Source organism: Trachurus trachurus (assembly GCF_905171665.1).
Source record: "Trachurus trachurus genome assembly, chromosome: 15".
Taxonomy (NCBI): domain Eukaryota; kingdom Metazoa; phylum Chordata; class Actinopteri; order Carangiformes; family Carangidae; genus Trachurus; species Trachurus trachurus.
This window is the reverse complement of record NC_139906.1, coordinates 19,144,723-19,170,228: the sequence shown is the minus strand read 5'-3', so window position 1 is coordinate 19,170,228 and position 25,506 is coordinate 19,144,723. Positions and strand designations below refer to the sequence as shown.

The 25,506-nt window shown below is 44.1% G+C and overlaps 2 protein-coding genes across 3 annotated transcripts in view; one reads left to right on the top strand and one right to left on the bottom strand.

Annotated features, from left to right (window-relative positions):
- The window catches only part of slc35f3b (solute carrier family 35 member F3b), a gene marked incomplete at both ends in the record, with an annotated part of 52,102 nt that extends 32,141 nt beyond the window's left edge, over window positions 1–19,961 (top strand). For both annotated transcript variants that reach the window (XM_083987726.1, XM_083987727.1), the window contains 6 exons: window positions 7,337–7,679; window positions 12,749–12,968; window positions 17,845–17,970; window positions 18,893–19,085; window positions 19,223–19,312; window positions 19,720–19,961. In XM_083987726.1, coding sequence (XP_083843852.1) covers window positions 7,337–7,679; window positions 12,749–12,968; window positions 17,845–17,970; window positions 18,893–19,085; window positions 19,223–19,312; window positions 19,720–19,961 — 1,214 coding nt within the window. The remainder of the gene's footprint in view (window positions 1–7,336; window positions 7,680–12,748; window positions 12,969–17,844; window positions 17,971–18,892; window positions 19,086–19,222; window positions 19,313–19,719) is intronic.
- A 2,600-nt stretch (window positions 19,962–22,561) lies between these two features.
- LOC310997776 (5-hydroxytryptamine receptor 1D) lies at window positions 22,562–25,390 on the bottom strand (the record flags this gene model as incomplete). The annotated part of the gene is made up of 3 exons (XM_083987568.1): window positions 22,562–23,881; window positions 23,982–24,142; window positions 25,216–25,390. The coding sequence occupies 3 exons, from the start codon at window positions 25,388–25,390 to the stop codon at window positions 22,562–22,564; spliced, it is 1,656 nt and encodes a 551-aa protein (XP_083843694.1).
- Between the last annotated feature and the right edge of the window lie 116 nt (window positions 25,391–25,506).

The following is a 25,506-nucleotide window of genomic DNA, read 5'->3' as shown; positions in this document are numbered from 1 at the left end:
GACACAAAGGTCAGACATACAGCACATGTGTGTTTAACCTGCGTCAGCGCTGTTAAAAGATCAGCAGAGGCAGCGATCACACTCATGTGTGAGTGTTTTCTTCCCAAGCTCCATTAAAAGGTTACTTTCATCCTTTGGATGTAATTGGAATTGACTTTGAAGGTAGTCAGACGCTTCTTCCTCTTCTCCTGTCTTAATTTGTTTGAAAAGCAGACCTTTCTCACTTGATAAGTGTGTAATGAATCCACGGTGGCTGAGCTTTTGGAGTGTGTGTATGGAGGAGAACTATCAGTTTTATGAACAAGATCAGACGTTAAATAGATGGATGGATGTTGCTGAGGTGCTAATATGATTCATCGTGTGCAAGTTCATTTGAGGTTTGCTGCCTCAACTTCCTTTACTGCGTATCTTGTTTGTCGTTCGCACAGAGGAGGACTGTCTTGAACAGTGTAGTGCTGTTTTATCTTTGAGCAAAATCCTCTGCAAGAAAGTGTAAAGAAGTCGCTCTAAGCTTTAATCCTAAATTGAAGGAGTTGATCCGAAAGCTTTCCTCGGGGAACAGGACGGCTGCCTGTCTTTCTCAGAAATGTGTAGCACAGTGCAGCGGACCAGATGGTACAGCTGTGTTGTACCTACAGTATAGGTAGACTAATTATTACAAAGCTGGAATCACAAGCCTACAAGCACTTGGAAGTAATTGTGCACTGCTCAGAAGTTGTGTCAGCAAAAAAGAAAAAAAGTGTGCTGTGTGCGTTGTTGCATTTCATCTGTGAAATTGACTGACTTGGCACTTCACTCAGTCAAAAGCTGATTTGATAAACTCTTTTTTACTCTCACGTCATGAAAAAGCTAATTGATCATCAGACAGTATGGGCTGTTTTACATCAGTGTTGTGAAGATCCAGGTTTATGTGTGTGTGATAGATTCCCTGCATCATCAGTGGCCTTGGAGGGAGGGAGGGAGGGAAAGCGCTGTTTGGGTAGACGCTCAGAGAGTCCACTTGTGATGGTTGCCTATCCATTACTTCAACTGAGACGCTGTAGCCAATCTTTTAAAAATTGATTTGACGCAGAAAGTGCTGGGACTCGTGCCAGCGTGTTAAACTGCAGGTCAGTCACAAAGTATTCACAGTAGTGGTGGGTGGGGGAGTGGGGTGGCTGCAAGAGATGCTTCTAGACTGGGGGGGGGGATATACTGTGGGGCAGTGTATACCCGCTGCCAAATATGAGTAATAGCTGTAGCCCTGCTGTAACACACAGACACACAAACACACTCTGCTTTGCTTGCTTGCTTGCATGCTGTGTTTTGTCGTGTCGCTGACCAATGAGGCATCGGTGGGGGCTGCAGCGTTGACCCAAATCATGAGCATCTGTTTGAACCAGCTGGGCAGGTCAGGCCAGTGACAAACAACAAGTTTCATACCCTGGTGTGGAAGTTGCTCCGACGTCCTTTGAGGTTGAAGGAGAGAGCAGTCAGGTGTTAAGGAGAGCGGGATCAGTAACAGCCCTCCCGCCCTTGGCTGCCCTCCTGGGCCTCTGTCCTCTGTCCTCTCAGCCCCGTGCCGTCCCACCTATCAGGTGGTTGACGCAAGAGGGTGTGTTTTTCCACCTGTCTCTCTGCTGTGTTATTGGGAGGGACAGGGCTTGTCAGATGAGCCTGCTCTGGTGTGTTGAAAGGCCTCTGACTGACAGCGTGGCTTGACCAAGCTGTCACAGCCAAGTATCACAGACTCCCACTGTCTGTCAGAGATTACAGAGACAGTGACTGCTGACTGTCTGTGAACTACCTGTCCCTCTCTCCGTCTGTCTGCCAGTGACGTGACTACCATCCTTCTGCGATATGACATTTGTAGTTTATTGTTCATAACACAAGATCCTGTTGTACAAACAAATACAGACTAGCATCTTTTAAAGAGGCCAGCCCTTGACTTACATGTCAGAAATGACAAACCAAATAAGCCAACATGGGATTGAAGGATTTATTTTTACGGTATTGATTCAGTGATTGATGCTGTGTGACAGCCAAAACAAGTTTAAAGATGAGCAAAGACTATGTATTTGTTGGCTTATTTTTCATCCAGATCCAAAAGGTTAAGTTAAAGGGTCATTTCACCCAAACTACAGTTAATATTTCCACTTGCCTGGTGCCTTCAGGCATATGAAGATAGTTTTTTTTTTTTTCCGCCAATCCACAGCACACATTATCAATCAGGATTATTTCTTTGGAAGACATTTATGCAAATTAAAATTTCTGACTTTAAGATGAACTGGCCCTTTAAGACACAGATTTATGTCTTTCAGATAATCTGTGTGTGAAGCCAAATGAGGACTTTGTACTGCAATCTTTGATTATGAGTTTGACAGAATAAGTAAGCTGCACCAGTTCATTCATATTCATCAATAAACACTGTCCCAGCAGACAGTATAAGACAAAAAGAAGAGTTCCTCTGAAGTGTGCATCAGTGATTGATCTGTTTACCTCTTGAATCACCGAGGCAGGGCGCTGCAGTGCACTCTCACTCCCACAGAGGTGTCAGCGAACAGACAAACCTCCGTCTCTTACCTCAGCATCTCCCACTTACTATACGGCTGAGGTGCCAGGGAAACACTCCCCGACAGTTGCACGACCACCCTGACAAAATGACACGATGCCTGATGCTACCGTCGCTGCTGCTTCCTGAGAGGATCTTTGTTCCTGAGAGTGAGAGGAAGAAAGAGAAAGAGAAAGAGGGAGATAGAGAGGGTGCGTGAATGGTGTGGGCGGTGGCCCGTTCAGGGAGCTACAGGGGGAAACATAGCGGGGCTTTCTCGGCGTGTCACGGCCAGGTTCTGTGAAGTGTGAGAACAGGCAGGCAGGCAGGCAGGCAGGCAGGCCTCTGCTGGCACGTTTGGGATTTGCAGCTATCAGCAGGAGAGATCTGCACTGCAGAGTCTGCAGGGGGAGGGAGGAGAGCGGGAGAGGGAACGAGAGCTGGTCGGGAAAACGGGGGAAGCGTTGTGTTGAGATGGAAGAAAAACTGGAAAACCGGCTAGTTAATGGCCAGATAAGTCTCAACACCAATCAGAGTGATTTGACCATACTGGTGGCAGGACGTTTATTCAATACCAAGCCTATGAGGTGCTCAGTGTACTAAAACACTGGAGGCAGATAAATGACCACATAAGATACAGATTGATTTACTGTCCCTTTGTGGTAAAGTCACTGATTTGTGCAAAGATTTTTTCCTCGTGGCTAAAATATAATCCTTTAACTATAAAACCACCTTCTCTTCTGTTGAGCTCACCTGCGCCTGTGCATGTTAAATCCCATGGTGTTAACTCAGCAAGAGTGGCTGTGATTAATACACGTGAGGAGGCAACATGTAGGAGCCATACAGCGCTCAGCTGTCAGCGTGGATCCAAAGCTGAGCCTACGAGGGTGCCACACACTCTCCTCCTGTCTCCATTGATTTCACAGATTCCTGTTAGGTTCATTTAAGTCCATTTGGACACAGAGTGGGTTGAAGAGAAGGAGATATTTTCATCTATGTGCTTAATTCTAAATTTAGCATCTTTGCGTATCTGCAACTAAACGTAATCCAAATCTCTTTTAGCATGTAAAATGATGAGATTACTTACAAAATGTTACATAACAAAATGAAAAGAGAAACAAAAAATACTATTACTAGGCCTATTTACTGTAATGAAGTCGCTGTGGTGCCAAGGGCGTTGACCTTGACGGTTGACATTTGATCACAAACTGATAAGGTTAAGAGCTTTCACTTAATCATTTAGCCGTTACAGAGGGAGACTCTCTCTCTGGGTGATTCAGTCATGGTTATAATGGCCTCAAATGTCATTAGCCTATCTGAGGATCCTTTATTTCTCCCTATCAGCCACTCGACTGACCCAGCTCTCTCACGCTGATGAGTCCAGCAGCGCTCCGCGCTGCTCATCACCGGCAGTGAAGGTTGATCCGGCATCATTAGTCACCGTCAAGCTAAATGTGAAAGGAGTGCACTGTCTTTAAATTATCGAGTCATTGCCTCATTGATGTCTCAGCATTTACTCACAGCAGCTTTGATTAATAATACATAATTCATTATGTGTTTCGTTTAATAAAGAGAGACTGCTGAGTGACAAGTGCCGGCTGTGCGACAAGGAAGATCACTAATGTAGTCATGACACTTCACATGTGCCAGAGCTGGAAGTGCTTTGCTGGACACCCAGTGCCTCTCTGGGGGCTGATTGGCTTGGCCCATCACTGCATTTGGAAGATTAAACTGTGCTGCAGTATGGAGCAGCGGCCAGGGCCACGGGATGTGGGATGGAGGCCCAGGAAGGACAAAAGCTGGGCAGCGTAAATAAGAGATGACCTTCAGGACGAGACATAGAGGCTTGGAGCTCAGAATAGAGAAACTTAATTCTCACCCTTGTGCCCAAGACTTTGATAGACACCCCCACGTGTGTCTGTCTCTTTTTTTGGTCTTTGCTGATTCATCATTTCAAAGCAGATAACAGACAATGATCTTGAATCATCTTTCATTGCGGCCGAATGTGTCCCGGGGGCTGTCGGATGTGTCGAGTGCTTCTGCAGCAGGGAGCATTGTTCAATACAGTATAATTACATTTTAATTGCATCGCACCTTCGCTTGCTGTAGAGAAACAAAATAAGAATCTCTTGTGTATTCAGTGGGGAGCCCGGGGAAAGCCGGAGCATTAGCATTAGAGGCGATAGTCATCAGGGAAGTTAATCTGTGATATGATGAGACCACCTGGCAAGGTCAGAGGCAGCTCTTCCAGGAAGAAGGAGTCGCCTCATTGGGTTTGATGGATTCTCTCTTATACGGGTCTTTTGTCAAATATGCAGCAAGCAATGAATGTTAGACAATAGGTGTCGTTGTTTTGATCATGCAGGATGTATTAACATAAAGATCGACATCGTCATCATGCCGTATGGAAATAAACTGACACAGGGCATCTCAAATAATACGACTTCAGCGTCTTATTGATGCTGTACAATCATAATTTCCACGGTGTAACTCCTGCCTAAGTTTTCGATTTATTCTTGTCTCACCGAGGCCTTTTGAAGTGCGCTCCATATTCCAGTCAGCAGTGTACAGTGCCGATGAATCGGCAAAAGGCTCCCCACAGCACATCATTACCTCTGGAAACACCATTAGGGAAATATCACATTTTTAACTTGTTGGAAGGCAGAAAGCTGCAGAGGATGCATAAAGATGCACGGTGCATTTTATAAGAAGCCGATATTGGGTCGATGTTTTTTGTTTTGTCCTCTCGCTTTCCTGATTGTGGTGTTGCAGCTTCGTTCCCTGTGGTGAAATTATAACTACAAGGTCCATTTGGCTGAAAGACGGTGTAAAGTCTGATTCACTGGGGCTTTGCTGGTGTTACCTTGATGGGGCTAATGTATCATTCATGCAACATCACTGTGGGATAAAGGAAGGTGTATAACTGGTCTGAATGGATATCCACTGTATGACTTTAACTGTTGTTCTCAGAGGAGAAAATTCCAACACAGACGACCTGCACTTCTGGAAGGTCGTCTTGATGGTTGTGTTTTCGCTTATTAATCCTTTAAAATTCACACATGACTAGGAAGCAGTACTTGTAGCAGTTTCTGGAGAGACAATGGCTAAGTTTAATGACTTGAGGACCAAAAGTGACCTTGGTGAGTGAATCAGGTTTGAAGAACAGAGTGGGTGTGAGTGGGACAGAAAACAGCTCTGCAACACATCAATTCACACGTAATTGGAGAAGTATGGAGCCTGTCAGGTTTTTTAGATGCGAGCAATAGAAAGCTAAGTGTTTCGATACGTGCCTTTGTGGGCTCGCCAAGCACACCTACACACACACACGCTCTTGTTATTGTAACTCATGAGGTGGAGAGGAGGTCTTGGATTGGATAACAGATCTGTCCTCTTTTGTCCTCTGTTTGGCTGCTGCCTGTCACACTCGATCACCATATTTTTAACTCAGATGTCTGATTGATTACCCTCAAGTTCAATTAAACTGCAAAAGCAGCTATTTTTAGCCAGGGAGAGACGGCGAGATACGGGTGACCCAAAGTCACTGATACAGAAGAAAGGACTGCTGTGATTTACTGCAAAAGATCTTTCCAGGTTTATACAGTATATGCATGTAGAGAGCCGATCTATTTTCTAAACCAGTGGTTCTCTAACCCCTAAATGAGACTCCCACCCCCCTTCATCTGATAAGATTGATGCTTTTAGATGTTTTATTACAGAAGTGTTTGACACCCATGTCCAAAATAGTCAGTAGAAATCAATTCCTCTTTTTGTTGGGGCCCACAGGAACCCTCTTAGAGACCCCTGGTGTCACATCCCAATATATATATTATGTCTATTTATTTCACATTCAGCTCAAAAGACAGCAAAAACATCCATCCTCACTCTTCTGAACAACATCACAACTTACAGAAATGTATTAAAGCAGAAGAAAGCGGAATATTTGTGTTAATATAAGTCTTAAATACTGTAGTTCTATCTTCCGACAGCAATCACTTATATAGAGTGTTTGGTCCGAAACACGGGTCTATCAGTCACTCTGCTCTGCTCTGAGCCGAGGAGAAAACTTTCCTTGTATCCTACAACCTTTATCCAATGAGAGAGAACGGCATAAAGGGGCGGTCCTCTCTGTGTGTGAAGCCAAGGGATGCGCGTGAATGTGGTGACGTAGGGACGAGGGCGGGGACTGCTAACTCCATCTGCTGACAAGAAGTTAGCCAAAACGACCGGATCGCTTACTTCTGCTTTAAGTACAAACTTGAACAATATCAATAAAAAAAAAAAATGTTTAAAGTGCACAAATGTTATATTTTATCTTAAAATGATATTTCTGGGGTGCCGTACAGCTCACTGGGTTGAGCAGGTGCCCCATATGCAGAGGCTACAGCCCCAGTTCAATTCCCATTGCAGGATGTCATTCCCCCTCTCTCTGTCTCCCTATTTCCCCAACTGTCCTATCGATTAAAAGCAAAAAGCGCCAAAAAATACTTTAAAAAAAGGAAGATATTTCTGATCATCATCTGATTATCTGACCATTGATATTTAGTTAGTCAAGTCAAGTCAATTTTATTTCTAGAGCACATTTAAAAAAAACAGTGTTGACCAAAGTGCTTCACATACAAGATTAATTCAAACAAAGACAGGACAGACACAAAGAGACATTAAAAACAACAGTAAGTTTTTAGCTGAGTTTTAAAGATGTCTATGGAGGGTGAAGATCTGATTGTTTGTGGGAGACTATCCCATAGTTTGGGACCAGTAACTAAAAAGTTGTTGTTGTTGTTGTTGTTGTTGTGTGTCCGTCCACAGGAGAAGACCGCCCCAGGGAGAATGTGGTGGGCACAACAGATGCACAGACGGCCGGCGGTGCCGCAGGGGCAGAGTCCGGCTCCAGCAGACGGAAGCTCCACTGCTGCATCAGAGTAACGACCGTACAGGTGCGGAAGGCCCTGTGGGGGGTCGCCATGGTGATGTGTGTGTGCTCCTCCTGGGCGGGCTCCACCCAGCTGGCCAAGCTGACGTTTAAGCAGTTTGACGCCCCCTTTACCCTCACCTGGTTCGCCACCAGCTGGAACTGCCTCTTCTTTCCCCTCTATTACATCGGCCACCTGTGCAAGAGTCCGGAGAAGCAGACGCCCAGACAGAGATTCAGGTGAGGAGACGTCGCTGCTCGGCAAGCAGGATTATTTACATGGCAGCTCCTTTCAGAAAAGAAAAAGGGGGTGGATAGAATAAACAGAGATGACAATGGTATATAAAACAGCATACAAAGTAAGCCGATTAAGCTCCTCTAAGACCTTGTGGGAGGCTGCTCCGGAGTCAAGAAGCAGCAACAGTAAAAGCACAAGCACCATCTATGACCTTGAAACAGCCAGACGTCCTCGCTCTGAAGGCCAGAGGCTCCAGCCGCTGGTCACAGGTCACAACGACTGCTTTTAAATAAAAAAAGCTGCCTGATCTTATAATCCTCTGTGGGCTAGTTCAAAAGTTATATCTCAAAACCATTTCTACACTCACAGGGAGAAACTAAGAATGCCGTAATGTGCTATCTAAGCTGTATTGTAAGTCTATATACCGGTAGATAACTAGCTGGAGGTTTTTTTTGTAGAATGTGTTACAGCAGCTGATCCCTGAAAAAGTGTTGACGTGTTCAAATCTTGATGTTTAAAAGTTTCAGTTTTTAAGGAGCTGAGATTTTTAGTTGAGATCAAAAGCAATAAAATACAATTGATACAACTGAATCTCTACACAGTGAACACTGTTGTATTGTAGAAACGGCTGGCAATGCATCAATGTAGCATTTTTAGGGCAGAGAATCCATCTTCAGTAGTCACAGCACCGTCCATCCACCCTAAAAGACAGTTCACACTTATTTAAAACAACCGATCGATGATGTGGCTCCAGTTCTTTGCTTTCTTTCTGTGGCGAAATTGTTTTTCTGATTGCCTCCTCTCATTGTTACGGCTAATGGGCCAAACACACCCACCGCGGCATGCAGGCAAAATAAAAGAGAACAATATCAACAGCATCAGCTGTCGTACAATTTCACATCATGGAAGAGGAAAGTCATTTTCCCGACGGCAACAGCCTCAGTGGAGTCGACCTGAATGCAACACAGATATTACCCACAGCTGAAATGCTCAGGAGTTTCATTCTGTGGTCATTGTTGAGAAAGCTCGAGGGGAATACATGAACACAGTGGTTACATCTGCTGAAAGACGAAGCTGAAGGGTCATCAAGGACAAAAACAGAGTGAAACTAGAAAAAGCATTTCCAAGAATGGAAATGGTGTGACTGCTGATAGCAACTGAACACTGTTGCAGAATTAGCAAATAGTGCAAGCAGTGATCACCATACAAATGTTTGACCAAGGTCGGAATCGAACCCACAACCTCATTGTCATTAGACTTCCACTCTGCCTCTAGGCCACAGTGCACACACAGTTACAGAGACTGTTGTCTGTTAATGATCTGCACACTGTCAACATCAAGAAAGCTTGAGAGTCAAGCTTGAATGACTTAGAATGAAAATTTCTGTGAATTTCAGGCTGAGAGCAGCAGTTTCAACATGAAGCAAGTTATCAGAAGTCAACAGATGACGACTGGGAAAATAATTCACTATAATTGTTGTTGAGGCAAGATTTGAACCAGCAACCTTCAGGTCTCTAGACCAGCAAGCTAACCACTAGGCTACAGACAGAGACAGTATGTGAGGGGTAAAGAAAACCTTTGATACAATGAGCTTTATACTATGAGGAATCAAAGACTGTCCAATGACAGCTGAATAATTGGAATCAAAAGTCAAGGAATGATGTGAAATGACTAAGGCAGGAATCGAACCCATGACCATATGATCACTAAACCTTTACTCTGCCACTCGGCTACAGAGAGCACACTGCTTTCAAGACTGTTGTCATTCATTGTAATGTGATGATGTGCTGCAAACTGGTATGAGTAATCAAGGAGATAACAAACACCTGTGACCAATTGAAGGCGGGGGAGGAGAGCAGAATTCAACATAACATAACAAGAGTTCTTCCCTTGGATTCGAACCAGTGACCTTAGGGTTGGGAAGCGGCCACCCTAACCCCTACACTACAGTGGAGTTGTCAAGAAGACTGTTGTCTGTTAATGATCTGCACACTGTCAACATCTAAAAAGTTAAATATTTTAAAAAGTATAAAGAGTTAAAAAGAGAAAAGTAATGCCAATAAAGTCCAGAAAAAGCTGCACGTTTTGATATATGAATTGTTGAAATAGCACAAAGTATGAAGGACTAGAAGAAGACCGTAAAAAGGCGGAAGAAAATGGCCAAACAGAAGAACAATAGTGTGACTGCTCAGCAGTCACACTAACTACCAGTTTCTCATGTCAATTATTAGATGAGTAAATAGATAAATAAATAAATTGATAAAACAGACAGGAAATTGGTCTGTGTTTGATGTGGTCCAAACCAATAACTACAGGTCAATAGCAGATTAGAGTAGCCAAGAGAATAAATCCATTAAAGCTAAGTATAATAAAAATGTCTGTTTAAAAGCAAAGCAACAATAAAGGCCAAGGATACATGATGTTTACTAGAGTATCAGTGTGTCCAGTGAGGTATTTTCTTTTATAAAGCTGAAATCTAAAATACCTCTCTAAAACCAGGCTCTGTATGAAGAACAAACTCATACATTGTTAAAAAACTGTTTTTCCAACTGACTATAATTAGATCTTAAATCAGCAGCATATTTGAATTCCAAATTAATCTATTAACTTTACAAAAACCTCTTCATTTTTTTGTATATGCGGTTCCCATGCTGTCTTTCGTTATCCTGCTGCGGCAAACAAAGTATTCCTGGGTGTGTTGGAGCTGCTTTCACAGATGAAACACAGCATTAATCATGGTCTTTAGACAAAAGTCTTATCTCTGCTCCCTGCTAAGCTACTTTAGTACAAAGAGAAAAAGGAGGTAGAGGGGTGGAAGGTGTCGCGGGGGGGTCAGGTGGGAGAAGCTGGGGAATCGAACATATATTTCTGATGTCACTCATTCTTTTTTTGAGGGCTTACACGAGGATCCAGAGCCAACATGCTCCAAATACCAAACACTTTGTTTCCCCTGTGTTTATTCACTTTGTGGTGAATCAGGCAGTGCAAAGAAATAGAGACCAGAAGTCGACATTTGTCTGTCCTGTCTCTTTAAAGAAGCAGCCAAAGCAGAGGGAACGACCCGACACTGAATGCACACTGAGTGCATTGCTCTCTTTGCTTGTAGTTGGAGATCTGAGCTTATTATGAATCCTTGAATGAATGCTGTTATAAGGGTGAAAGCTTGGAGGGGTTTTCACTTGACAGCAGCAATTTATTTTTGAAAAAATACCCCCATGAGTTAAGCTTTAGTTTTTATTTTTGACATTGGAAACAGCAGTTTGTCAAAATGAATGATAATAATAGTAATAGCACAAGCTCTACTGGCTTTCGATTACATCATATGAGCTCTGAGATTGTATAAAGATGTGTGTTTTTCTATCAAATCTCCAATAACTTGCACAAAAAGACCATCAATTACAGTTTAATTGTGAAATATTGTCATCATGTTTATTGATGCTTCTGATTTGCTCAGAAAGCAAATAAAAATGATCATAAAAAAATGAAAAAAAAATTCTCACAGGTGCAACAGCAAAACTGAAAACAAACCACAAAACCGCCATTGGTTTGGATGCCAAGACGATGTATCCGGTGTCTGTGATGAAATGGTGATAAACTTTAATGTGATTAAGTGTGAGAAGTGTTTTTTTCTTTAGTGCAGACTAAGTTGTCTGGAGCTGATTTATAACAACACTGCTCCTCAGTGTTCAGGAAGACACTGGGGCCAACGTGCAGCTACCTGCCGCTCCACGGTTGTTGCTGTTTCATCACTTTCACAGCCCCCAGATGCTTTCAGGGTAAACTGTGTAACTCAAGAGCACTGTAAACAGCAGCAGTCAAAATGCCAGCGTCTCGAAAATTCAATAATGTTATATTTTGATCCAAGGGGGGATGGGGGAGTCGTGTAAAGTTTAGGAGGAGAATAAATATTTCTTGGCATCAGAGCAGCGGGACGCAACGTTAAAGCTCAGCAAGGAGAACATTTCAGAATAACTGAGTGGACGGGATCGCTATCAAGTATTTTGATACTGATACAGTACCTGCTGTCACTATTGGGTTCATCACAGTGTGACACATTGACTGTCAGGACAATAGCTTTAGACTGTCAGCTTTTATTTCGGGGCAGTTCCATCCATTCATTTCAAATATTTGAGAAGCTGCAGCCTCTCATGTGTCGTTCTCTATATTTTGGATCAAATCCAGATTTAAAACCTCCACAGAAAATCATCCATAGTGTATGACGATGACGCTTCATACTCTACTAGGAACACAGTCCTTTGAAGATGAGTTTGAATCAGTTCTCCAAGATAACAAAATGTCACCAGTGTGTTCATTGCTGATCACCAGATTTAGTTTTGCTTCCATCTCTCTGATTCATCACAGCCACAGATATAAACACAAACAGAGGAACCAGAGACAACTACTTCTGCTTATCTAATGTGTATTCCTGTACACAGCTCACTGTCGGCAAATACACACTACAACATCCCACAGCTTTGATATCAACAATACTTCATTTTTGTTCTGCTAAATGTTCTTTGTGGTGTGATATTTATTTTATTAACTGTTCATTTGTGGCAGTTTAACAATTTGGTGCTGAGCTGCTGCTGAAAATTGATTTCCAAATTTGGCCCAACTGAATTTGTAAATAGCCCTAGCTGCCTCGGCACTTGAATGAAAGTACAAAGGCAAAGAAAAATCACCTGAGAAGAAAAATAAAATGTCTAGTGTTATCAACATAGACGGCTGAATATTAGATCAGAAGTCTGTAACTTCAGTGCCTGGTGGCAGATCTTATTGTATTTGTAAATATTTGCCTATTTCTCTAAAGTAGGTCTCTCGTGCACTGTGGTGATGATCATTTAGATGTGGCTGTTACGGTGGGAATTACTTTAGACACTCATCACAGATTAGAGTGTCTAGTCTCAGAGGTGGCGTTTACAGAGAGCTGTTTATAGCTGTAAATATTGATTATAGTCCCAGTACGGTAGTATATATATAGTATATGTTTCAACACTTAGATTAACTGTGCAACATTTTTCAATATCTGAACATTCTGCTCTTATGTCTTTGTGTGTATGTGTGTGTGCAGGGAGTGCTGTAGGTTCTTCGGGGATGACGGGCTGACCCCCAAGGTGTTCTTCACCAAGGTGGCCCCCTTTGGCCTGCTGTGGATCCTCACCAACTACCTGTACCTGCAGGCCCTCAGGAAGATCAACACAACAGACGTGTCGGCGCTCTTCTGTTGTAACAAGGCCTTCGTCTTCCTGCTCTCCTGGATTGTACTCAGAGACCGCTTCATGGGAGTCAGGGTGAGGGAATCTGTAGATAAGAGTCTCAAGTCAAAGGTCAAAGGTCACAGACACAATTTTTTCAGATTGTAGCCTCTAGCCTGCTGTTGCAACCTGAACCTGTTGTGAACAAGATTATAGCGAGCAAAATTTGTTTTGAATGTTAAAAAGGGAGTTGCATTATCAAACTGCTTCAGTTTAAGGGAAAATATTACTGTAATACAGAAAGTTCCTGTTAATTAGATTTTACAACATCTGTGTCCATGTGTTATTACATCTGCTGTTCTTTTCTCTTACTTGATATTATCTTTTAATTGGATGTTTGACCACCCCCGTTATCTTGAGCGCAGAATTTTTGCATGGACTAACTTTAGTTAACTGGACTTTTGATTCCAATATCTTAAAAAAAAAAAAAAAGAGACACACTCTCATGATCCATGACTGATTCCATCAAACTGTGATTTCTCTTTCCCGAATTGATTCAGTTTGATGAAAGTTGCAAAAGTAGCAAGCCAGTCAGATAAATGTATGGTGGCCCTGACGGCTCAATGTGCTGCATTTTAAAGGGATAGTTCAACATTTTGGCAAATTGGCCCATTGCCATAATCGCTAGTCATAGCAGTAGGTTCGTTACCTTTAATTGTCGGTGTAAGCCATTTTTAGAACAACAAGGTGCTCAGAGCTATGCAGGCTAATGGGATTTCTTGGTTTCCCTCATCAAACTCATCAAATACACAATCCAGCGACTCCAAAACGTTCTCGTGGACAAGTTGTGACCTGCACATTCACCACGCTATGAGATAATAATGGAACGTTACAAAACAGAGCCGTTTTCGAGGTAAATACAGAGTCTGCTTGCTGAAAAACTGTCCGCAACGCGCATCAGCGGTTTTGCATGAATTTACCTCTAAAACAACTGCGTCTCGTAACATTCCGTTATGATCTCATAGCGTGGTGAATGTGCAGGTCACAACTTGTCCACGACAGCGTTTTGGAGTTTTTGGATTGTGTATTTGATTAGTTTGATGAGGGAAACCAAGAAATTCCTTTAGTCTCCATAGCGTAGCTCTGAGCAGCTCGCCACTCTGCTCCGCCATTCTAAAAATAGCTTGCATCGACAAATAAAGGTAACGAACCTACTGCTATGACTATAGGGATTATGGCAATGGGCCAATTTGACAAAATGTTGAACTATCCCTTTAAGGAAAACAAGCCAATTCCGAAAAACATTGTAATCAGTTTTGCAGCAAATGAAAGCACACAACACACACAACAACAAATTACAGAGACATGCTTGATGATGTCCTCTGGATTTGCATGTGTTGTCTTAAGCTGCATCGCACTGAGCTCTCAGGGCCACCGTAGATACTGTAGGTCATTGTTCTTGAAGAAGTATGGTTTCTTTTCTTCCCTGTCTTGTAAATCTGATTTATTTTTGTGACCTCGTGGGAACTGACATAGACAAAGACAGAAATTGGCGTCCTGGGATATCACTTCTATTGAGCATCCCTCTGTGTGCACGACACCCAAAGGAATTCCAATAACGTGTTGCAGCAGAATGTGTGAGCTAACACACACAAACACAAACACAGTGCAGTCGAGTAGAAAGCATGTTATGTGTGTGACATTGCAACAATGATCACTGTGTCACTCAAATGTGCCTCCTGCTGTGTGTGTGTGTGTGTGTTTGTGTGCTTGCGCTTGGCTCTGATTCCCCTGGATGAGGAGAGAGAGAGAGAGCAGGGGTTTAGGCTTTAGCTTTGTGTATTGAGGTATCTCCTGCTCTCTACCTCTGATGCTCTCACATCTGCAGCCATCCTGCACTCCCCACTCCACCACTCCGTCTCCTCTCCCTCGTGCATGCTCCTACTCCCCACCCCCATTATCTGCAATGAAAGGCCTCGGTAAGAGACAAATACTATAATAATCGTGCTGCTCTCTCTCTCTCTCTCTCTCTCTGACACTCTCTCTCTCTCTCTTGCTGGCTTGCTGGTGGGGATTGCAGTGTTTGGATGTCTGCAGCAATGCAGGGGATCTTGGACGAGTTTGTCATGAAAGTGTAGGAGGAGAGAGAGAGAGAGAGAGAGAGAGAGAGAGAGAGAGAGAGAGAGAGAGAGAGGGAGAGGCTAAATCATTCAAAAGGATGGTGGTCGTTCCAGTGATGTTGTGCACATATGGATGTCTCTGTCTTATGTGCAGCAGCAGAGGCAGAACTTAGTGTGCACATTAGAAGGTTATAAAATGTGACATGTCTCAATTCCTCACCTGTGAAGGGAGTTAGACGTTTTAATCCACATGCACACGCTGCCGTAGTAAGGCTGTGATCACATAATCTGCTCAATGTGCAGGCGTCGTGATCCTTTCTCCCTCCGCTCCTTCACATTGTGCTGAAACATCTCGAGAAGCTAAAAACATAAACTCATGTGGGGGGGGGGGGGGGTCGCTGACCCTGTAAGCAAAGCACCGCCGCATTAGAAATGAAAAGGTGCAGCTGTGACTGACGGGCAGCCTGCAGTGCAGAAAGAGACGTTTTGCCAAAGGCGCCCAAGGGCTTTGGCCAAGCAAAAACACACGGCTCATTTGTCTTCCTGACACCTCCTTAATGCAGAGCAAATCCACTCAGCTGGACTGCACCCGGTCCCTATCGCCTCTCCTCAGCCCCACTCGCTCCTCCATGCAGAGTCAGGACCGCATGCACTCAAACATGTGCGGCTGAGGTGCCAAACGCTGTAAAACACAAAACAACATAAGTGAAAGATTCGGTGCCAGGGTGAAGCGGCGATAATCGCAGTGGCAGGGAGTGGGTGTGAGAAGTGGGGGCTGGCTGGATCCAGGGAGGGAGGGATGGAGGGGTTGGGGGGGTATTTGCACTGCCGTCGTGTTAACGTGATGGCAGTGCAACGGAAATCAATGTCACAAGATCAAGTCGACACTGTAGAAGCTACCTGTCCACTGCTGGAAACACTTACTCTTACTTCATTACCATGCTCCTGTTTGCCTGCATACACTACCAGTTCAAAGTTTGGACACACGATATCATTGAATTTTTATTACTATCTACACTGTAGATTCATATTGAAGACATCAAAACTATGAAGGAACACATATGAAATTAGGTAGTAAAACAAAAAAAGTGTTAAACAAAGCAGAATATGTTTTGAATTTGTGAAGTAGCGACCGTTTGCTTTGATGGCAGCTTTGCACACTCTTGACATTCTGTCATCAGTTTCATGAGGTCGTCATCGGTAACAGTTTTCCAACAGTCTTGAAGGAGAGGTGAGCACTTTTTGGCTGTTTTGTATCCATTCTGCGGTCCAGCTCATCCCAAACCATCTCAATTGGGTTTAGGTCAGATGACAGATAACACTTTTGTTTTAATTAACACTTTTGTTTTTACAGTACGACATAATTCTGTGTGTGTTTCCTCATAGTTTTGATGTCTTCAGTATGAATCTACGTACAATGTAGATCATTGAATGAGAAGGCGTGTTCAAACTTTAGTGTACTGCACAATTATGTAAATAGCAAGTGAGGGAGCATCCTCACCAGCTGCGAGGCCTGTCAGCATGTTGATGTTCCCACTCAGTGCGCAGGGGTTGGACGACGCCCATCTTCAAACTCAGCTGTGACGCTATCACGCTGACAAAATCTGTCCACACACACATGAACACCTGCCAAAGCACTCAGAAGCAGCGCTGTGGTAGTTCCTGTGGCCGTAGGTGTCTCCAGCAACACATTTTGCCATGATGTCACACACACACACACACACACACACACACACACACACACACACACACACACACACACACACACACACACACACACACACACACACACACACACACACACACACACACACACTCAAACACTCAAACTTACACACTCAGACTCACAAGGTGAAAACAATACCACCCACCCTGTCACCACTTGCTGCTTGTTTACCTGATGACTTTAAGTGCTCCCAATGGAAGACAAGCTGCTCTGTGGTAAATCCACTGATCTTAATCAAATGTGAAAACTACGAGATATTCGGGAGGATTAGAATATTAGAAACACATGAAGACCTAAATGAAGGCAAGGTGCATGTCACAGTGGGTGTTTGTGAACATACGTGCTTGTCAGGTTGTGACAGTGTGGAAGTGGACTAATATCCTGCATGGACTTGTTTTGCACATAAAAGCTGAAATCATGGCCAAAATAGCAGCTTAAGAAAATAACTAAGCTCTGTGCACACACACAGACAGACACAAATCCCTGAAGACAGTGTGTCAATACAATGATGAAGTTGCACTTATCTGAAACCAGTTTGCTCACTGTGTTTTTCTCATGCTGCTTTCACAATGGCCTGTATGTGGGAGTTGCCTGGAGTTGACTCATTATGCACTAATTGACAGCTAATTAAAGGTGTGAGTGCACATCGGATCGACACTGAGGCCTTGACCGCAGGGGACGTGAGGGAGAGCGATTTATGAAATATTGAGACTTTCAAGCACCTCCTGCCGTCAGAAGTGGCCCCAAACATATGGACGTATGTGTGAGTGTGTGTTTAAACAGGCTCATGCTGGACTGTAGAGTCAGGCTGAAGTGCAGTCTGTAGTCAAATCTGCCTCTGTGGTAGTTTCTGCTGCAGCAACCGGCCCTGCAGAAAGGACGCAGACTACAAAATAAACCTCACATATTAATTATGTCGCTACAGTCCTTGTCCTGCGAGGCTTGTGATTTCTGCAGTGAACAACAAAGTGGAGACCATGTGTGCCCGCTGTGTTTCTACACAGCAGTAACGGCTCCAGCGTCTTTATCACCACACTGTGAGCAGCATGTCGTCCATCCGTCTTTCGCTGATGTTCCTCCACCCCCCCTCTCCTCTCTCTCTGTGTCTGTCTCTTTCTCCCTACAGATAGTAGCTGCTATCTTGGCCATAGCAGGCATTGTAATGATGACTTACGCTGATGGATTCCACAGCCACTCGGTCATTGGCATCACACTGGTCGTGGCCTCTGCGTCCATGTCAGCGCTCTACAAGGTATTTGTCTGCGTTCGATCAGTTGTAAAAGAAAACATTATAAATAAGTCCATGCCGCACTCTCTCATTTGCAATGACATTTTTTTAAATTGTAAAAAAAAAAAAAAAAGCTTAAAGGAGACATGTTATGCCCCTTTTCCACAAATTAAAATAATTCCCAGGTGTCTTGAAGACATGTCTGTGACATGCTTTGGTCAAAATACCCCAAGAATCAAACATCACAGCACTTTTTTCATCCGCTTAAAACAGCCCTGTTGGCTGGTTTCAGCATCTGTCCCTTTAAATGCAAATGAACCACTGCTTGCCCCGCCCCCTGTACCGGTACCGGTACTCACAGGTAGGGGTGGGATTATGCAAATTCGAAAACTAATTACATCATTGTCAGACAACTGAGGGAACATCTCGTAAAACCACATTGATTTCAACCTAGGGAGCCTGAAAATTACATATTTTCTGTCAATTCTCACATTTTGGGGGCCGGAAGGCCGGAAGACAAACACCCAAATATATGTTAAAGAGCCTTCAAAAAGTGATATTTCCATAATATGTCCCCTTTAACATACGTATGAATTATCTTATGTAAGAAATCCTGGACTAGCTCCCTTCGTTATGTAACCAGGTGGCAGGAGACAGGAGGAGATTATGAAATGAAAGACTCAGCTGAGCATGGGACATGTGTGTGTTTGGTTGCTGGCTGTGATGTGCTCATCAGGGAGCTTATGGGACAGATAGCTATATTTTGATGGGGCCCTGGTCTCCTCTGCCCTGCTGTCTGTGCCGCCTAATGTGATAAACAGGCAGCAGCGGCCCTGTGCCAGTGACGTGGCGGGTGCTTGGCAGGAGCGTCCTCTGCAGTGGCCCTGTGCTCCTCAACGCTCCCGTTTTTTTCCTTTTTTCCATCCTTTTCCTTTTCAATCCTCAGGTGCTCTTCAAGATGGTCCTGGGCAGTGCCAAATTCGGAGAGGCTGCGCTCTTTCTCAGCATCGTTGGAAGTGCCAACTTTGTTTTCATCAGCTTTGTGCCGGTCATCCTGTATTTTACGCACGTGGAGTACATCGGCTCACCTGCAGACATCCCCTGGGCCTACCTCTGTGGGGTTGCAGGCCTGCTTTTTGGTAGGGAAAAGAAGCAGCAGAGTGCATATACACCCAATGCTGTAATGATTACGTAATGTCTGAATATCATTTTTGTGGTTTGACACAGTCATTGTACGCTCCAATTCTCCTTCGCTCAATCCTTCTTTTTCTAACAGCTTTCAACGTTCTTGTGAACTTTGGCATCGCAATAACATACCCAACATTAATCTCTCTTGGCATAGTCCTAAGTGTTCCTGTAAATGCCAGTAAGTCTCTTGGCTTTCCTCTCACATCTAACTTTTTAGATCCAGTCACCATTTAACATTTAATGTAATTGAAATCCCTCTAAAAGTATCCATCTAATATATATTCAAAGGATAATTTGTCTTTTCAATGTCTATGCACAGCTCCACTACTTCCTGAACTTAATGCTGCTCCTTTGTTTCCTGTCTTACATTATTGGACAAACTGATTAATCCAGATGTGTCTGAGTAGTCACAATGATCAGACACACCTGGATTAATCAGGTTGTCCAATAATGTCAGACAGGAAACAAAGGAGCAGCATTAAGTTCAGGAAGTAGTGGAGCTGTGCAAAGAGCCCATTGTTACCATTAATCCTATAAATCAGACATATGCGCTGATTACTAATCTGTCCCCCTATGATTTTACAGTGGTGGACCTCTACACATGTGAAATTAATTTCAACACCGTGCGCCTCATCGCTGTGTTCATCATCTGCCTGGGCTTCCTCATGCTGCTGTTACCTGAGGACTGGGACCAGTGCATCATCCAGCTCAGCACCAGGCTGCGCAAACGGGACGATCCAGCAGAGGGCAGCGGGGAGGCGGGCGCCACCACGGGGCTCAACTGGAGAGGGAGAGCCAGGACCTCCATGTCAACATTTGCACACTGAAACAACCAATGCAAACACACACACACACACACACACACACACAATGTCGGGACATTTGACCTTCCTGGTGTCCCGCCCTTTCATACATACAGCTCCCTTGGTGAAGAAAAAAAAAGAAAAAAGGACTGCCCTGAGATCAGTAACAGGATGGGAGATGCAGGATGTGCATCATTCATTTTTTTTGACGTCCAGTCCACTCAGAAGTTTTCCGAGTTGGTGCATGGACCCGTATCAATTGTAATCCCTCTCCTACCCCCCAAAAAATAATCAGGTATAACTGATTGATTCATGTAATACTTTTGCTGTACCTCTTACTCATTCTACTGGTTCACTCCATCATTGCGCCCCGGGAAGACTTGCCAACTTGGCTCCGAGAAGACAGAGACAATTTTATTCGAGGACGAGGGCCTGACACCTTGTGGTCTTCGCTGGCTCAAACATATACACATTTACACACATTTAAGATCCAAAGAAGAATGCCTAAAAATGCTGAATGCCTGAAATACAAAAAAAAAAGGGAGGCCTGCTGCGGTGTCCCTCAGGTGTAAACTTATGACAAATACCTGCCTTTCGTGCACTGTACATAGCTTGTATTTCACACCTTGGATGTCCTCGAGCTGTTGGAACCCCCTCCCGACGGGCTCATCTGGTGTGAAGGGACCTGTCTGGACATCTGAGGATCAATCTGAAGCTGAAGACGCTTTCACAATGCCTCACTCTTGTTTCGTCCTGAGAGAAGCGCTCGGGTCCTTTTTGACCGCACTTGATTGGGCCGGCTGTGGTTATGTGCTTTTTCCCTGGGGGGTTCGACTCCCCGCTCTGTCAATGCTGACACCCACTGCTCAGGCCCACGGTTTAGTCACGAGAGCTCTCACAGTGCATGAGATGGTTGAGATTTGTTTATCAAAAAGAGAGAGTGCTGTCAGTCCATCCAGAAAGCATTTGTCTCCCATCTCAACAGGTAATACAGTAATATTAAACTCACAATTAATGCTTCAGGTATCCCAATCCTTGGATGAACTTTAAAGCACCAATGGCTCAGAAGTCATTAAAAACTACTTGGAAATACCCCTTTAATAACTCTGAACATCAGTCACAGCTGTCACTGAGCCTCCCTTTGAATCCCTATCACATTTAACTTTCTAGACTCATTGTGCTCACAGGCTAATTTCGCAAAACAGCTCTCAGTTCAGTCGTTTAATTCTCGGAGAAAATAACCAGACAGCAGATGAAAGCTGTCACTGTCTCACTGTGGCTTGAGGAGGAGAAGAGATGCGCGTCGACACACGAGGAATGGCTCACATTTGTCCAGCTCTGCTCTGCTCTTCGTCCCAAGTCTCACTGTATCTGTTTTTACATTGATCACATTTTATGAGGCAAGTTAACAACCTGCTGGGTGAACCCATGGGAGCGAGTGAGGCACACACAACGCCTCGTAAAAAAAAAAAAAAAAAAAAAAAGACTGGTGGAAAACTCTTGCCTTGTTGTGAATGTATGAACATCACTCGACCACACACACGCACACACACGCTCGCTACGTGCTGTCAGTTTTCTACAGTGCCACCACAGACTGCTACAGAGAGACTCTTTACTACAACCCCTCTTCTATTCATCTGACTGAGTTGCTTTTTTTGTCTCCTTTTTAGACAAACTCTTAACGCGTTGATCTCACTGGACTTTTGTTGTTTTTTTTAAATATATTTTTGCATTTGGTTGCTGACTAACCAGTGAGTGACACCTACAGGACAAGCATGCACATACTGTATGAGCCGACAAAGTCCACTCCACTGCCTTTTCTTTGTTTTGCAATAGAGTCCATTAGCACTGTTTCCCATTGTCATTCTCTATGACAATAAATAATAATATTGTATTCCTCTGGAATTATTGCTAGACATTAATGTAAACCTTTGTAAGGAATGATGATTTTTACACTGAGATGCAACATATGATTATCACATTTGAGGAAGAAATATTTAGAGCGTGAATAAATGACGGGTTTATTAGATCTACTGTTGGGTGTCTTCAAGTGTAATCACATGTACAATATAAAATATTTCTTTTCAATACATTGTCTCTCTTTATTATCTCCTCTGTGTTGTACATCTGTGCTGATCGCCACGAACAACCAGCAGCTGCTTAACAAACTGGAAAAATATAGTGATCTCAGCCAAACTTAAATTATTAATTCAATAATTTATCAATATAAAATCAGTCTGCACAGTATTTTAATTGTATTTCAAGCAAAAATACCAAAGTTTACAGGTCTCAGCTTTGACAAATGTGAGGAGTTACTGCTTATTTTAATTTCTTGCGTGTTAGTCAGATTGAAGGACATGTCATGTTCAGCTTTGGGACATTCTAATGATATTTGTATTTCCTAACATTTTATAAAAAATAAGTGATTCATTGATTGATCTGGAAAATAATTAGCATGGTAGTAGTAGTTTTGAATAAAATATCTTGGATTTCTCATGTCCCAGTCATGCCGATTTGGGCTTTGGGGTAATCTGATGGACTGTTCTCTGTCATTTAATGGACTAAAATGATAATTATTTAAATAGTAGATCAATCAATAAAGGGGGGCATCTGCAGAAGTACAGTTAACAAACATCATGCTCCACTTGCACTGTTATCTGGCCGTAGAAGAAAGTGGCCTGACGCTCCTTGGTCAGAGCAGAGAAAGGAAGTCTGCTGCCCTCCTGTGGCCGAGGGGGAACCTGCAGGCAGTTCACCCTTCTGTCAGCACCGGCGCCTGTCCTCACAGAGGATGAGGAGGTATTTTCAGTGTCACACATGTTGCATAGATGCTCCTCAGGGTGACTTTTGAGTGTTTCGGTGCTAATAGTAAAAATGGAGGAGGAATACTTGGAGTCATCACAGGTTGAACTCTCGGAGCTAGAAGGGAACCCAGGATGGGCGGCGTTCAGGGTGCAGGGGTCGCTGTTCTTGCATTCGTCTCCCTCTACCCTGACCTCGCCTACACTACCCACCGCACTCCCCAGCTGTGCTCTAATTTTTTGCCTCAGTCCCTGAAGAGCACCCTGGAAACGTTTGCTGAGCAGAGCGTACAGGAGAGGGTTGATGTCAGAGTTCAGCAACACCAGCCAGTAGGAAAAGGTCACGGCAAAGGGCGGGACCATGCTGGATTGACCTGAAATTGCAGTTTCTGTGGCCTGGACCAACGCCACACCGATGTAAGGTGTCCAGCAGAGGAAGAAGGCGGAGATGACCAGGAAGAGCCGCACCACTCCATGGTGGCTTTGGTGCTGCTGGGAGTTCTGCAGAGTCGGCTGGGAGGTGCTCTGAGCCAGGAAGGAGAGGAGACGTCTGGACGTAGGGTTGGTCTGCTCTATAGGAGAATTAGGGAGAGAGGAGCTGACATCATTTCCTCCTTCTCCACTGACCTCGGGGACGAACTGTCCACTGACATGATAGATGAGTCTCGAAGGACTGTGGAGTTTCTCACAGTGCTGCTGAGGTGGGTCACCAGGAGCAGAGGCAGAACTTGAATTCCTGCTTCTCTGGACAGAGTCCTCCAGTGTGTGAATCCGCCTCGCGTGACTGCGCGCCACCTTGACGATATTCACGTAGCAGAAGAGGATGACCACTGCAGGAAACAGGTAGCAGAGGGCAGCCATGAAGGCCGTGTAGCTGGGACTGCTGGCCCAGTTGACTGCACAGCTGTACATGGGAACCACATAGCTGACGGAGCTCCAGCCCAGCAGGGGAGGGCAGCTGGTGACCAGGGCCTGCAGCCAGATCCACAGGACCACAGCACAGGTCCTCCACAGGGTGCAGCGGGAGCTGTAGCGCAGGCAGTCCATGATGGAGTGGTAGCGGTCCAGAGCAATAGCAGCCAGTGTCAGCACCGAAGCCGTGCAATACACAGAGGAGGTGTAGCCCACGTACAAACAGAGGTCCTGTGAGACAGAGGAAAAGTAGATGTCAGCTTTAGTTCACGTCAGACACCGAGGGCCGGGATGTTTCATAACAGTGAGGTGTTTGAGAGGAGCGACGTACAGTGCAGTCCACCCATCCACGGTTCATGATGGACAGGGCAACAAAGGGCATGACTCCCACTCCCACCAGGAGGTCACTGATGGCCAGATTCATGATCAGCACTGACGTCACAGAGTGGAAAGTTTTGGTGGCAGCCACAATGATAATGACAAGAATGTTACCTACACACGACAAAACACAAACACACACACAGTGACATAGAAATCAGACAGGTTGGATTTTAGACCATTGTTTTCATCTGTAACAAAAGCAAACATTCACTCAGCAGGACTAAGAAATCTGTGGTCAATCTCCTATTTAATATGAATAATTCTCAACAGTAAGTGAATAAAAAATAACAACAAAACAAACAAACAACTCTATTTTAAGATGCTGAAATTATTTTTTAGTTTTTATTTAATCTCTTTTTATCCAGGAAGGATCCATCTGTTTTTCAAGGATGTCCTGGTCAGGAAGATCAGCAGTACAAAAAAAGCAAGCAAACATGCACAACAAGGGCAAGATAACAATTAATGATTAGCTATAATCAACACAATGAAAGAGACACCAAACGTGCAACACACTTTCAAAGCTAAGAGTCACAGCTGCAACTAGAGTGTGTTTAAAGCCAGAAAGAGGGATGAGAGATCCCATCCTCATCCTGACTTGCAGGTTATTATTCACTGCACCAGCAGAGCCCTGATCCCATGGTTGTTCATTACTTTGAGCAGTCATGAGTAAGGACTCTGTGTAATGCAGGTAAATATGGATCTATTCATCCAGGTGTTAAAATGCCACCAACAAAATACAAACTACAACGGGAATTTGCTCAGTCACACATTAAAATTTCAACAGCTGTCCTCCCAGAAGCAATGACCTCATTACGATGATTTTAATCTTTGGCCTGATATTTTCACAACCTGGCAACCTGAATTATTCTTCTTATTAGGGTATTATTACTGATTTATACAGTAGCATTACATCATTACATTATTATCGGCTAAGATGCTTAAAGACCCTCCAGGACATAAATATTACACGGCGAATTACAGAAAAAAAAATGGATCTGAAATAGGAATAAGTGACTAAAATTTTCCATTTGTTATGGCGATATTGAGGTGCTGGGACAAAGAAAGGAACAACAGAGAAACATTGTGTTGGGTATAATAAAAAGTAAGAATTTAGAAATGTTTTGCAGATGATCCATAAAATGATAAATACAAATAACTTTTAAAAAGCATAACTAATCCTATACCTGCCACAGCGCCCAGACACATCAGCACCATGAGGACCTCCAGGACCAGCTGTGTCCGCCGGGACACCCCCAGCCCTGCTCGGCCCGTCCAGCTCGCGTTAACCGCTGCTGCTGCTGCTGCTGCCGCCTCCAGAGGCGACCGGGGGTCCGACCAGGAGCCGGCCAGCTCCTCCATGTCCCCTCTCACAGCGGCTCCCCCCTCATGCTGAGCCCCCTACAGCCAAGACTTGACGGAGAAAGTAATGAGAGAGTGATCGACCGACACTGGCTCCACACCTGCTCTCCAGGTGA